The sequence below is a fragment of the Geotrypetes seraphini genome, chromosome 4 (assembly GCF_902459505.1).
Source record: "Geotrypetes seraphini chromosome 4, aGeoSer1.1, whole genome shotgun sequence".
Classification (NCBI taxonomy): Eukaryota; Metazoa; Chordata; class Amphibia; order Gymnophiona; family Dermophiidae; genus Geotrypetes; species Geotrypetes seraphini.
The window spans coordinates 287,065,377-287,078,673 of record NC_047087.1 but is presented as its reverse complement, the minus strand read 5'-3'; the positions used below and the strand labels follow the sequence as shown (position 1 = coordinate 287,078,673).

At 42.9% G+C, this 13,297-nt stretch overlaps 1 protein-coding gene across 5 annotated transcripts in view; it reads right to left on the bottom strand.

Moving 5' to 3' along the window:
* ARMH3 (armadillo like helical domain containing 3) overlaps positions 1-13,297 on the bottom strand; it is a 284,642-nt gene that overhangs the window by 79,738 nt on the left and 191,607 nt on the right. For all 5 annotated transcript variants that reach the window (XM_033941140.1, XM_033941139.1, XM_033941138.1 and 2 more), the window contains one exon: positions 7,171-7,253. In XM_033941140.1, coding sequence (XP_033797031.1) covers positions 7,171-7,253 — 83 coding nt within the window. The remainder of the gene's footprint in view (positions 1-7,170; positions 7,254-13,297) is intronic.

Sequence of the window (13,297 nt, the reverse complement as noted above, 5' to 3'; positions counted from 1 at the left end):
GGGACCTTAACCTTCTCCCTAGCCAGCTTAACTGTCTGTTCCAAACTGCTGGCTTTTCTAGTGAGGGGCCACGCCCTGCTCTAGCTGAGTCAGCCTGAAACTGCACTGCTCTTGGGTTCCCCTGGTGGTGACCTGGATACAGAATACCTTGAGAGTTCTCCCGGCTCCCCCTGGTGGATGACTGGGCATATATCCGGCCCCTCACTCAGGAGGGTTAACAAGACTCGGGAAATCATCACAGTGACCAGGTCGGGTCTTGGGTATTCCCTTCCTGGACTTCTTCTCCCCTTTCCTAACTGCCCTGACTGGGACCTTGGTAGGCACGGCATCCGCCTGGTCACATTCCCCCACACTAAGAAAATGCTCATCCTGAGCAGCTCAGGGTGCTACAGTATTTTCAGCGATGCGAGAAAGTATATCCACATTAGTGTTTAAGCGCCCCGGACGATGAACCACTGTGAATCTAAAGGTTTGTAAGGCTAGGTACCACCTTGTAAGCCGAGCGTTATTGATCAGTGACCAACGTGAACTGCCTCTCTCCCAAATAGTGTTCCAATGTTTGCATCACCCATTTTGCTGCTAAACACTCCAACTCCACTACTGCATAATTTCTTTCATTGGGGTGCAACTTCCTGCTGGGGTATAGAATTGGGTGCTCTATGCCCTGTTTCTCCTGGCTGAGTATGACTCCCAAACCACAGCTTGATGCATCCGTCTGTAGGATCAAAGGTTTATTGTAGTCAATGGCCGCAAGGACCGGTTGTCTACAAACTACCCTTTAGATCCCAGAAAGCCTTCACACTGTCTAACCTGCATTGTAAGGTGTCCGGAGCATCCTTCCTCAATAAGTTAGTAAGCGGAGTAGCCTGGTGGCAAAGTCTGGGATAAATCTCCTGTAGTACCCCATTAGGCCTAAAAACCCCTCATCTGTTTTTTTGTGTTAGGTTGCGGATACTCCCGAATACATTCCACCTTGTCAACTAAGGGTTTAATGTGGCCTCTGCCCACAGTGTACCCCAAATATTTAACCTCCCGTTGACCCAGAAAACACTTTTTGGGGTTTACCGTGAAGCCTGCCTTCCTTAATGAGTTCAATATAGCAGCAACATGTTCAAGGTGTTGAGACCAAGAAGGAGAATATATAACTACTAGTCTTTAAGCCCGTTACATTAATGGGTGCTAGAATAGATGTCTGTCTGTGTTTCTTTATCTCTCTCTCCTTGGCCGCTGTCTGTATCCTTCTGTCTCCCCCTCCCCCCCGAGCAAAGCTGTCTGCCCCCAGCACCCACCTCCCCTCCAAATGTCTCTCCATGGCCCTCTTCTGTCTTCCCACCCCAGAGCAAAGCTGTCGGTCCCCAGCACACCTCCCCCCAAAGCAGCCCCCTTTCCCTATCTCTCCATGGCCCCTTCTGTCTCCCCCCAGCACACCCCTCCCCCCAAAGCAGCCCCCTTTCCCTCTCCCTGTCTCTCCATGGCCCCTTCTATCTTCCCCCCCAGAACAAATCTGTTTGCCCCAAGCACACCCCTCCCCCTAAAGCAGCCCCCTTTCCCTCTCCCGCTGACTCTCTCTCTGGCCCCCTTTCTCTGTCTGTCTTTCTGTTCCTCTCCCTGCCCCTGTTTCTTTCTTTCTTTCTGTCTCCCTCCCTCCCGCTGTCTGTCTGTCATTTTTCCCCATTTCCCTGTGCAGCAGCATTTCCATCGCACTTCCCTATGCAGCAGCAACAGCATTTCCCTCCTATCCCCCCTTTCCTGTGCAGAAACAGTAGCAGCATTTTCCCCTACCCCCCTTTCCCTTCTCTTCCCTGCTCCGTTCGGCCCCTCCCCCTTCTTTTATTGCCGTTGTCCTGCTCCTTCCGGCCTGCTCCTACCCTCCCACCGCCGACAAACCTCGGGGCTCCAGCCACGTAGGCAGCACTTTAAACACACTGCTTCGCGGCCTTCTAATGCTGATTTCCTCTGCTGCGTCTGTCTCCGATGATGTCATCAGAGACGTGGCAGAGGAAATCGGCAGAAGGGCGCGAAGCAGTGTGTTTATAGTGCTGCCTACGCCACTGGAGCCGGGAGGTTTGTTGAGGGTCAACGGCCAGAGCGGGGCTGCTGTCCACCACTCGGTTGCTGCCACTGGTGCTGCCTACGCTGCTGGAGCCGGGAGGTTAGGAGAGAGAGAGAGCACAGTCGCGCGCCTCCAGCCCCCGCATGCGCCCTGAGGTTTAGAATGTTGCCACAGAAGCACACCTCAGGGCGCCAGCGCACATGAATTTTCAAGAGCGCATGCGCCTCTAGCATTTTATTATTATTGATGTCAACTAGATACGCCTCTGCGTAGGCATGATGCCCCTTAGCACTTCGTTCACTGCCCTTTGACAAGTATAAGCTGCCCCATGCAGTCCGAACGGCATGCGCGTAAACTGATACAGCCCATAGGGAGTGCTAAAGGCGGTCTTCGGCTTAGCATTCTCTGTCAGGGGAATTTGCCAATACCACTTGGTCAGATCGATGGTTGTAAGGTATTGGGCCTGGCCTAACCGATCTAATAACTCGTCTACACGAAGCATTGGGAAGGCATCAAATTGAGAAACTTCATTTACTTGGTGAAAATCTATACAGAAGCGTGGTGAGCCATCGGCCTTCGGAACGATAACTATTGGACGACACCAGGGGTTTTGTGAGGGCTCGATGACCCCTAGTGTTAGCATTTTGTGAACCAAATCAGTAACTAATTTTTTTTCTCTTCCGACAACTGATAGGGCCGTATCCTCACTATCTTGCCTGGACTGGTTATAATATCATGGGCCATCCCTTTGGTATGTCTTGGGATGGATGAGAATACATCAGAAAACTTTTCAACAAGGGCCTGAACCTGCTGGGTTTGAGATATCAACAGCTCCTTCCCTATATTTACCTTTTCAGATTGCCCACAGTCCATAACCTGGGGTCCCAAATTGTCCTCCTGACACCTTTGTGCCACAAAAGCTAAGGCCTCTCTATCCTTCCATGGTTTCAACAGGTTTACATGGTAAGTTTGTAACCGGTCCTTCTTGTCCTTAACTTTATAACTCACAGGACCTATCCTTTCAATAATGGTGGCGGGCCCTTCCAATGAGCCAAAAATTTCCCTCCCTGGGTGTTTGCAAACCTCACCCCAAAAAGACACTTTCAGCTTCTTAAATTGTAACAAGAATGCAGAGTTCAAAAGAATGCAAAACAAAACTCACAGCCTTAGGCTTATTCCTGACACCTGGTGATTAAGCCAACTTCCATCGGTTCAGGAAATTCAACAAACTCCTCCAGCAGTACTCCTTGCAGCTTCATAGGAGTTTCTTCCTCAGGCAATGGCAGTTCCAGTGATTCACCAGCTTTTACTACCTCCATAGGTGTACAGCTATCACCTCTGCTTGGACCAGGTAGGTCATTGGGAGAGAGGGACCTTAACCTTCTCCCTAGCCGGCTTAACTGTCTGTTCCAAACTGCTGGCTTTTCTAGTGGGTATTCCCTTCCTGGACTTCTTCTCCCCTTTCCTGTCTGCCCTGACCAGGACCTTGGTAGGCACGGCATCCGCCTGGTCACAATACAAACTGCTGCTCTAACCACTAGGCATTATTAGGAAGGAATAGAGAATAAAACATAGTATCATAATGCCTCTGTATTGCTCCATGGTGAGGCCACACCTTGAGTATTCTGATTGCTGCGTCTCAAAAAAGATGTAATGCAACTGGAAAAAGGTACAAAGAAGCGTAAACAAAATGATTACAGGGATGGAATGGCTCTCATAATAGGAATGACTTAAGAGGTTAGGGCTCTTTAGCTTGGAGAAGAGACAGCTGAGGGGAGATATGATCGAGGACTACAAAATTCTGAATAGAGGAACAGGTAAATGCGAAAAAGTACAAATACTAGGAGCTGCAAAGTAGTACATTTAAAATAAATAGGAGAATATTTTTTTTTTGCTCAACATATAGTTAAGCTTTATAACTCACTGCCGGAACAAGTGGTAAATGCAGTTAATGTAGCTGGGTTTACAAAAGGTTTGGACAAATTCCTGCAGGAAAAGTACATAACCAACAGTGGAGGTTCGAGAACAAAGTTGTGCAATTTTATTCAACAAATCATAGTCTTGTGCGGTGGCTCGACACGCACATGTTTCGGCCAGTATGGCCTGCTTCAGAAGCCTTTGTGACTCACGATCACAATTTTTAAGAAAATGGAAATTCAAAGTCACTCAGGAAATAAATTGTAGAAGTGCAGAAACTCACTGCAGCATTGGCAGTGAGTTTCTGTACTTCTATGATTTATTTCCCGTACTGGCCAAAACACGTGCATGTCGAGCCACCGCACAAGACTATGATTTGTTGAATAAAATTGCACACCTTTGTTCTCAAACCTCCACTGTTGTCTGTTGGTTCTGATTGTGTGTGTGGAGGTTTATCTCCTGGTTTTTGCCTTGGAAAAGTACATAAACCATTATTAATGTATACCTGGGAAAAGCCCTGAGATTAAGGGCTCCTTTTACTAAGCTGTGTTAGGGCATTAATGCGCAGAATAGCACGCGCTGAATTGCCGCGCTCGCTAGACCTTAACGCCAGCATTGAGCTGGCATTAGTTCTAGCTGCGTAGTGCGTGGTAATATCCTGCGTGCGCGAAAAATGCTAGCGCACCTTAGTAAAAGGAACCCTAAGTAGTAGTATGGAATCTTACTACTTTTCAGGACTCTGCCAAGTATTTGTGACCTGGATTGGCTACTGTTGGAAAAAGGATACTAGGTTAGATGAACCCTTGGTCTGACCAAGTAGGGCAACTCATATTCTTAAAGTATGTACACAACAGAATAAGGAGGAATATATCTTAAGAAAACAGCATGAAGTACTGGGAATGGCCAATGCGGAGAAATTTCCAATAAATAATTATTATTATATTCCTCCAAAAAAAATTGAATCTGCCCAGGAGGTGGACCACCTGGCCACACCAGAGGTAAATTTGACTGAATTTCTGGAAGATACACAGGATGTGATCCAGAGTCGGTCCACCCTGGTGATAACATGCATGAGCGAGATAGATAAGATGTTATTGATGAAACTTTACTTCAAAAATAGGTTAACGAAATTTTGTGGGGATTTAGTTAGGATATTTCCGGATGTCTCTAGAACAACTCAATTGAGAAGGAAAGAATTTTTGAAATTGAAGGATAGAGTTTTGGCACTAGAGGCATCTTTTTATTTGAAATTTCCCTGTAAATGTTTGATTAAGTTACAAGATATTGAGTATGCCTTTTGGGATCCTATACAACTACAACAATTTTTAGTTGCGAGAGAACAGAAATGAGTTTGTTTCATCTTCTGAGAATAAGAGGAGTTAAATTAAATTAATATCCCAATTAGTAAGGAATGATTCAAGGTCGCATAGTATGAACCGTGAATTATAGTCCTTTAATTTTCTTGATTTTTTTTCTGATTAGAAATAGTAACATATTCTCCCCATTAATGTGGGCTTAAAAGGAATTATGTATGTATGATTTGATTATGTATTGTTTTGTGTAATTTTTCCTTTTTTCCTTTGGAATTGAATATTGTAATGTATTCAAAATTATAATAAAAAAAAAAGAAAACAGCATGAATTAAATAAAGTAGACCAAGTAAGAGAAGTCAAAAAGGCAGAAGGAAAATTACATGTTTCTCAAAATTTGTCAATTTAAGGGACTGATCTACTTTTTATAAGCACTTCTGTTGTACTTATTTCATCTTTATTAATGTGAGTTATGCATATGGGGGCTCATTTTATAGAAGGGCACCTAGTGCCAAGTTTCAAAAAGGCATATATTTTAAGCTTAATTTATAAAGGCAATACAGGCATCTAGCACCAGCACCAGCAGCAACATACAATTCTTAAGCACAAAATTTATAACTATTCCAAAAAAGCTGTGTACATGTATGTGTACCCTATGAAGGCAATTCTATAATAGGGTGCTGCCATTTAGAATCTCTATTCTATAAGAAAGGAGACAGTCTCAGGAGTAATACAGAATAAGTAAAGGGTGGTACAGACTCCTGGTGGAGACAAAGACTGCATTTGTGATCTGTTGAGTGAAAGGTACAAAACGTGGGGTTACAAATAAGAGACAGAGGCTATAAAAGTTTCATTTTTGAATATTTTGTGTACTATAGGGTCAGCAGAATGGGACTATTTTCTTTTTTACACCTTTGATATTTTTCACCTTCTACAGCTTAAAAACTGCAGGTACTTAATGTGGGGTATGTGATTTCTGGGTTAATTACTTTTTTTATTGATAAACATTTTTCTTTTTTTAAGATGCAATTAGTCCATACTTGATGGTGAAATTTCATAGGATTATGCATTTTGTATCCCTCTATCTTGTGGAATAAAATAGTCACATACACAATTGTGGTACCTTTTCACTCAGCAGAAAGGATAAGACATATAGTCTTTATCTGTCTTTAGTTTCGATAGGCCATATAGTATTTATCTGCCTTCAGTTTTCTGTGATTCTATGTAATTGTCCTTATAGAATATTAGTGTAATCCCACATCAAAGCGCCTAAATATAGGCACAAATATTTATAATGGCTCATGCAAATATTAGTGCCTAAATGTAATATTTACATGTTTAACTTAACAGTATTCTGTAAGCTGTCTGAGTAAATGTCAAGCCTGCCTATACCTCTTTCCTGTGAATGCCCCTCTAATAACATGCTATGACATTTAAGCAGATAGATACAGAATAGCATTTTGTATTTACATACATATGTTCACTTACGTGAATCTCAGTATTCTATAAATACAAGCATGCAAAAGGCACTTAAATTTAGGCAACCTGTTATAGATCAAGGGAGTTTATCTGTATTCATACATTTTATTCATACTGGTTAGCTGTGAAATTTCAGATCTTTGGTTGTGAAAACAGTGATGCAACATGACATGATATATACGATACCAAATTAAAATCATTTTGCCACCAGCTTAGATTTTAATTCTTCCATTTTCAACAGTTTGAGACATTTTAAAAATTCTATACTGTGCAAATGTTAAATCACGGGGTAAGGAAGGCTGGTATGTAGGAAGAAGAGGGTAGAAATGGCAGTACCAATATAATCCTACTTACAAACTGTACCAATAGATTACATTTCTAGTGAGAAAAATCAGCTTTCTTTGTACTTACCATAAGAGCTAATGTGAAGATATTATGTTTTGCCAATAACACAGTCTCATTAGACATAAGAAACTTCAACAGATTTATCAATGCTGAAAAAGAACAAAACATTAATATTCTTTCTGCAATACTCCAGTTTATATAAAGGAAGAAAATTAGAATGCAGTGTTTTTCACACATAGTGAGTCTGTGAAATGATCGACTGGTGCCAAGAGGCAAAAAGCATAGTTACTTACCGTAACAGGTATTATCCAGGGACAGTAGGCAGATATTCTCATATGTGGGTGACATCATCCACAGAGCCCCGATGCGGACAGCAGCACAAGCAATCTTGCTTGATGAATTTAGAAAGTTTGCGACTGACCACACTGCGCATGCGCGAGTGCCTTCCCGCCCGACGTAGGGTGCGCGTCTCCTCAGTTCAGATAACCAGCAAAGAAGCCAACCAGGGGAGGTGGATGGGTTGTGAACATATCTGCCTGCTATCCTTGGATAACACCTGTTATGGTAGGTAACTGTGCTTTATCCCGGGACACCGGGACAAGCAGGCAGCATATTCTCACATATGGGTGACCTCCAGCATGGGATGGTGGGTGTGTTGGCGATTAGAATACATTTTATAATACTGTTTAGCCAAAATGGCCATCTCATCTAGAAAAGGAATCCAGACAGTAATTTGAGGTGAATGTATGAACCGAGGACCAACTAGCAGGATTGCAGATTTTCTCAATAGGAGTGGATCTAAGAAAAGCTACAGAAGCTGACATAGCTCTAATTTTGTGGGCTGTAATTCAACCCTCCAGTTACAGCCCAGCCTGCACATAACAAAATGAGATGCAAGCAGCCAACCAGTTGGAAATCGTCCTTTTGGAAACTGGATGTCCCAACTTGTTTGGATCAAAAGAGACAAATAGTTACGGAGAAGATCTATGTGAGTTAGTCCTTTGTAAATAGTAGGCAGGCTCTATAACAATATAAATATAAAGTGCTTAAGGTGCTATGAAAGGAAGGCACCTATCTTTCAGGCCCGACGGCTGCCCAACCATTTCACACTTGGTTTCATCAGGGGCTATGCCTCCTTGCATAAATGCACCAATTTTTTAATAGAAAGACCTTTGTTTAGACAGAATAACGAGCACAAAGGTCTCTCTATTAAAAAATTGGTGCATGTAAGCAAGGAGGCATAGCCCCTGATGAAACCAAGTGTGAAACGGTTGGGCAGCCATTGGGCATGAAAGATAAGTGCCTTCCTTTCATAGCACCTTAAGCACTTTATATTTATATTGTTATAGAGCCTGTGAAAAATTAAAAAAAAATTTAATAATAAGTTAAAATTAAAGATTTTTGGGGCATACGTCACTTTACCAAGACCAATGATGAATACATCACCCCCAGTAAGGGCATGAAAAACTATTCAAGTAGTGCCTTGGGTATTTGAGGTCTGGTAATTCAATATCACTTGATATTAATTTGTTCTCTTTATATGATTATCAGTTTTTTTGAACCAATTTCATTTTTTCTTCGATTTGGTCAATTTGGAGAGGTGGTTTGACATTGAAAAGTCCTTTCATAAATTTGGAAACCACAGGATGAGCAGAGGTTTCCCTTCTAGCGGTTGATGGAAAGCAGCAATTGCACTGAGATGGACTCTAACAGAGGTGGATTTGAGGCCAGATTGAGATAAATGAAAAAGATAATCCAGAACTGAAGACAAGAGGTAGACTGAAGCTCCTTGTGATGAAGATCGCACTAAGCGGAAAACCTAGTCTACTTCTGGTTGTAACATTGCCTGGTGGCAGGTTTTCTGGAAGCATCTAAATGTCTTTGAAAGATTGAGAAAATGGAAGGTGTGAAGTTATGTTGAAAGGAACCAGGCGGTCAGGTGTAGAGACTGCAGGTAAGAATGAAGATGAGAACCTTGACTCTGTATAAGCAGAGACGGAAGAACTGGTAGAAGTAGTGGCTCCCTGCTGCTGAATTGAAGTGGAAGGGAGAAACAAGGTTGGCTGGGCCACTGAGGAGCTATCGGAATCATGGTGGCATGTTCTTGTTTGAGTTTGACAAGTGTCTTGAGAATAAGAGGAAATGGAGGGAACGCATATAGGAATCTGTTTGTCCATTCCAGGAGAAAAGCATCTGCTTCCAGGCGATGAGGAGAGTAGATTCTGGGGCAAAACTGGGGCAGTTGTTGTTGTGGGGAGACAGAAAAAAATCTATTTGAGGAGTCCCTCACTGAGAAAAAATGTGATGGAGAGACAGATAATTTGTCTGCTAGTGAATTTTTTTCTCCTTGAATGTAGACAGCTCTCAGAAAATGTTGTGAGGGACTGCCCAATTCCAAATCTTCTGAGCTTCCTTGCAAAGGAGAAGAGATCCTGTTCTTTCCTGCTTGTTCACATAGTACATGGCTACTTGGTTGTTTGTATGAATGAGAACCACCTGATCTTGAAGAAGATGCTGAAAAGCCTTTAGAGTATTGAAGATCGCTCTAAGTTCCAACAGACTGATGTGATTTTGACGGTCTGTGGTAGACCAATGCCCTTGAGTACGAAGACCATCTAGATGAGCCCCCCAAGCGTAGGTTGATGAATCTGTCATGAGAACCTTCTGGTGAGGGGGCATTTGGAACAGCAAACCTCTGGAAAGATTGGAAGAGAGCATCTACCATTGAAGGGATTGCTGTAGAGAAGATGTCACTGAAATGCGTTGAGAAAGCGGGTTAAAAGTCTGCTACCACTGAGAAGCCAGGGTCCACTGAGGAATTCTTAGGTGAAGTCTGTCAAAAGGAGTCACGTCATCTGTAGAGGCCATGTGACCTAGGCGAACCATCATGTGTCTTGCTGAGAGTGAAGTGAGGGTGGACACTTTTGGGCAAAGTTGTACAAGAGCATCCTGACATTGTTGGGGAAGGAATGCTCTGAGTCTAGAATGCTCTGTGTCTAGAAGAACTCCAATAAATTGCAGAGTCTGAGAGGGCTGCAATTGAGATTTGGGAAAGTTGATCTCAAATCTCGCAGGAACAGAATAATCTGTTGTGTCACTACAGTAACCCCCTGAGACGAGGTGTCTTTGATGAGCCAATCATCAAGAAATGGAAAAACCTGAAGCCCGTGACTTCGTAAAGCTGCTGCTACTAATACTAGGCACTTGGTGAAAACTCTGGGAGATGATGCCAGGCTGAAAGGTAGCACCCCATATTGGTAATGTTGATTTCTCACCTGAAATCTGAGGAACTTGCGAGAGGCTGGATGAAAGGGGATGCGAGTGTAAGCCTCCTTGAGATTTAGAGAGCATAATCAATCGTGATCCAGAAGGGGATATAAAGATGCCAGAGAAAGCATCCAAAATTTTTCTTTGACAAGAAATTTGTTGAGAACTCTGAGATCCAATATCAGTCGGAGACCTCCCGTCTTCTTCAGGACAATGAAGTAGCAGGAGTAAAACCATGTGTTCTGTTGTTCCAGGGGAACTTTCTCAATAGCATTGAGAACGAGCAGAGCTTGGACTTCCTGGAGAAAAAGAGAGGCCTGCGAAGGATTGGAAGGAAACTCTCTTGGTGGGTGATCCAATGCTTTGATGAGCGATGTTTAGGAGAGGGTGATCGATGCCTCGATGTTCAATGTTTAGGAGATATTGATCAATGCTTCGATGATCGTTATTTTGAAGAAACTGATCGACTCTTCGATGGGCAATGCTTTGAAGAAGATGAAGACTGGTGCTTCAATGAAGGCGAAGAATAACGCTTTGGTTGAGAGCTACGCTTTAAAGAGTGATGCTTTGGTGAAGCAGATCAATGTCTCAAAGACTGATGCCAGGAAGCATGGCTCAAAGATGAGGATCGATGATGTCAAGGCAGCATTGGTGTCTTGATACCTTCAATTGGCATGGAGCGATGCTCAGGCTGGACTGGTATCGGAGGTGCTGACATGGGAGTGACCATGGAGAACATGCTGCCAAACTCCGACTTAAAAAAAGCATCAAGCTTCTCTTTAAAGGCTTGAATCGATAACATAGGTGTAGATGTCGGTATAACTGGTGTTTCGGTGCGCTCTGGGGGAGGAAGACATCGAAGAAGATGCTCCTCGAGACTTGGAGACAAGCCGCATAAGAGGTCTCTGTGTGGCTGTCATGAATGGACTCGATGCCTGTATGGCCTGAGACCCTGTCTGGGAAGCTGGTGACTTCTTTGCTAGCTTATCTGACTGGGATGGTGACATCAACTTCGATGTTGATGGTTTACCCGATGAGGATGTCAAAGGCTTAACTGGAGTAGAATCCATAGTACCAAAGATCTTACTTTGCTAGATACGCCAGTTTTTAATGGATCGCTTCTTTAGCGTGGCACAGCACTAACAAGACTCCACATAGTGGTTTGGGCCCAAGCACTGGATGCACCACTTGTGGGAGTCTGTTAGTGAAATCATGTGCTGACACCTGCTACACTTTTTAAAGCCGGTAAGCGGGCGGGACATGGACAGAAATACCACTTCAGCCAAATTAAAGTCCGAAGGATGAGGCGGCGGTCAAGGCCCCACCGTCAAGAATGGCTGAAATAAAGAAAAAGAGAAACTAAGTAAAAAAAAAATATATATATATATATATTCCTTTCGGTTTGCATGTTCAATCTCTTGATCTTTTTTCTCTTCCTCTTGTAAACTAAAAAAAAAAAAATACTATATATATATATATATATATATACTGTATATAGTATTTTTTTTTTTTTTTAGTTTACAAGAGGAAGAGAAAAAAGATCAAGAGATTGAAGACGCAAACCGAAAGGAATAAAACCTGTGGCTGAAAGGCACTAGAAAATTTTGGGCAGAACATCGAAGTAGGGACTTCTCAGCTCCACGGAAAAACTAGAACTGAGGAGACGTACGCCCTACGTTGGGCAGGAAGGCACTCGTGCATGCGCGGTGTGGCAGTCACAAACTTTCTAAAGTTCTTCAAGCAAGATTGCTTGTGCAGCTGTCCACATCGGGGCTCCCTGGATGACGTCACCCATATGTGAGAATATGCTGCCTGCTTGTCCTGGGATAAAATAAGTTACGCCTGCAATCAGATGAAGCTGGACATATTTCTTAAAGCAAATAATATAAAACAAGATGCAGTCCATAGTTTCCGATACAGAAATGAAAATGTTATAAATTGTTTCACTATCTCTATTTCCAAAAATAATTATATATTAGAAAGCATTTACTCACCAAATTCACCAGAATAACAAAGCAATGTACCACAATTTAGTTAAAGGGACAAAATCTTACATCACAGTACCTTCATCTTCACATGGATATGTATAAAGTTCAATAGGTTGAATCTTGTATACTTTAACAAAATGTAATTTTTTAATTAGTTTGCCTGTATAGTCTTGAAATTGTGAAAAAATGATGACATGAAAAACACAGTAGGAGTTGTCAAGTTTTATCTTTAATTTAGTTTTCAGGCTGCAGGTGGCTGTCTTCAGTAAAGAAGCAACTAAATGAGTAAGCGTGTTTAACAAGAACAGTTGTAAAATGTTTATATGTTGTATTTTTATATCATTGTTAGAGGGGAGTTTTGTCCCTCCTCCCTAGGGAAATCTGGGCATGGTCATACTAGTGGGGGAGGCTAAAGGTGGGTTCAAGGTAGAGCAGAGCCCTCAAAACCAGTCCTTGAGGTTCTCAACCCAGCCTAGATTTGGACTTGAGGACCCCTGAGGTAAAGGTAAAGTCCTTCTTGCTGTCATGGATTCAGTTATGCTCTTCCTGGGGCCAAAGATGTGCTCATTATGATTCAGCTCTCTGGCCTGAGCTTCTCAGCTATCCCTCTTACCCCAAGGATCTTTTCTATTGATCTCAGATACTCCATCCTTTATGGTCCTCCACTCTGTTCCTCCCCCTCCTCCAAATCTCTTTTCAGAGGGATTATCTGGATTCCTTCAGTGGTATATCTTCTTTGGCTCAATACTCTGCTGCAGTTACTCATGCCCAGTATGCCACAGTTCAATTGGTAGTGTTTGTGGGGAATTAACTGATGGCAAGTTGGAGGCAATTTCACAATTGTACCAACACAGAGGAGGCCTCTGCCACCACTGGCCTCTGGTCTTCCTCTCTTCAGTCTGACCCGCATGACAAATAGAGTGACATGAACAGTAGAT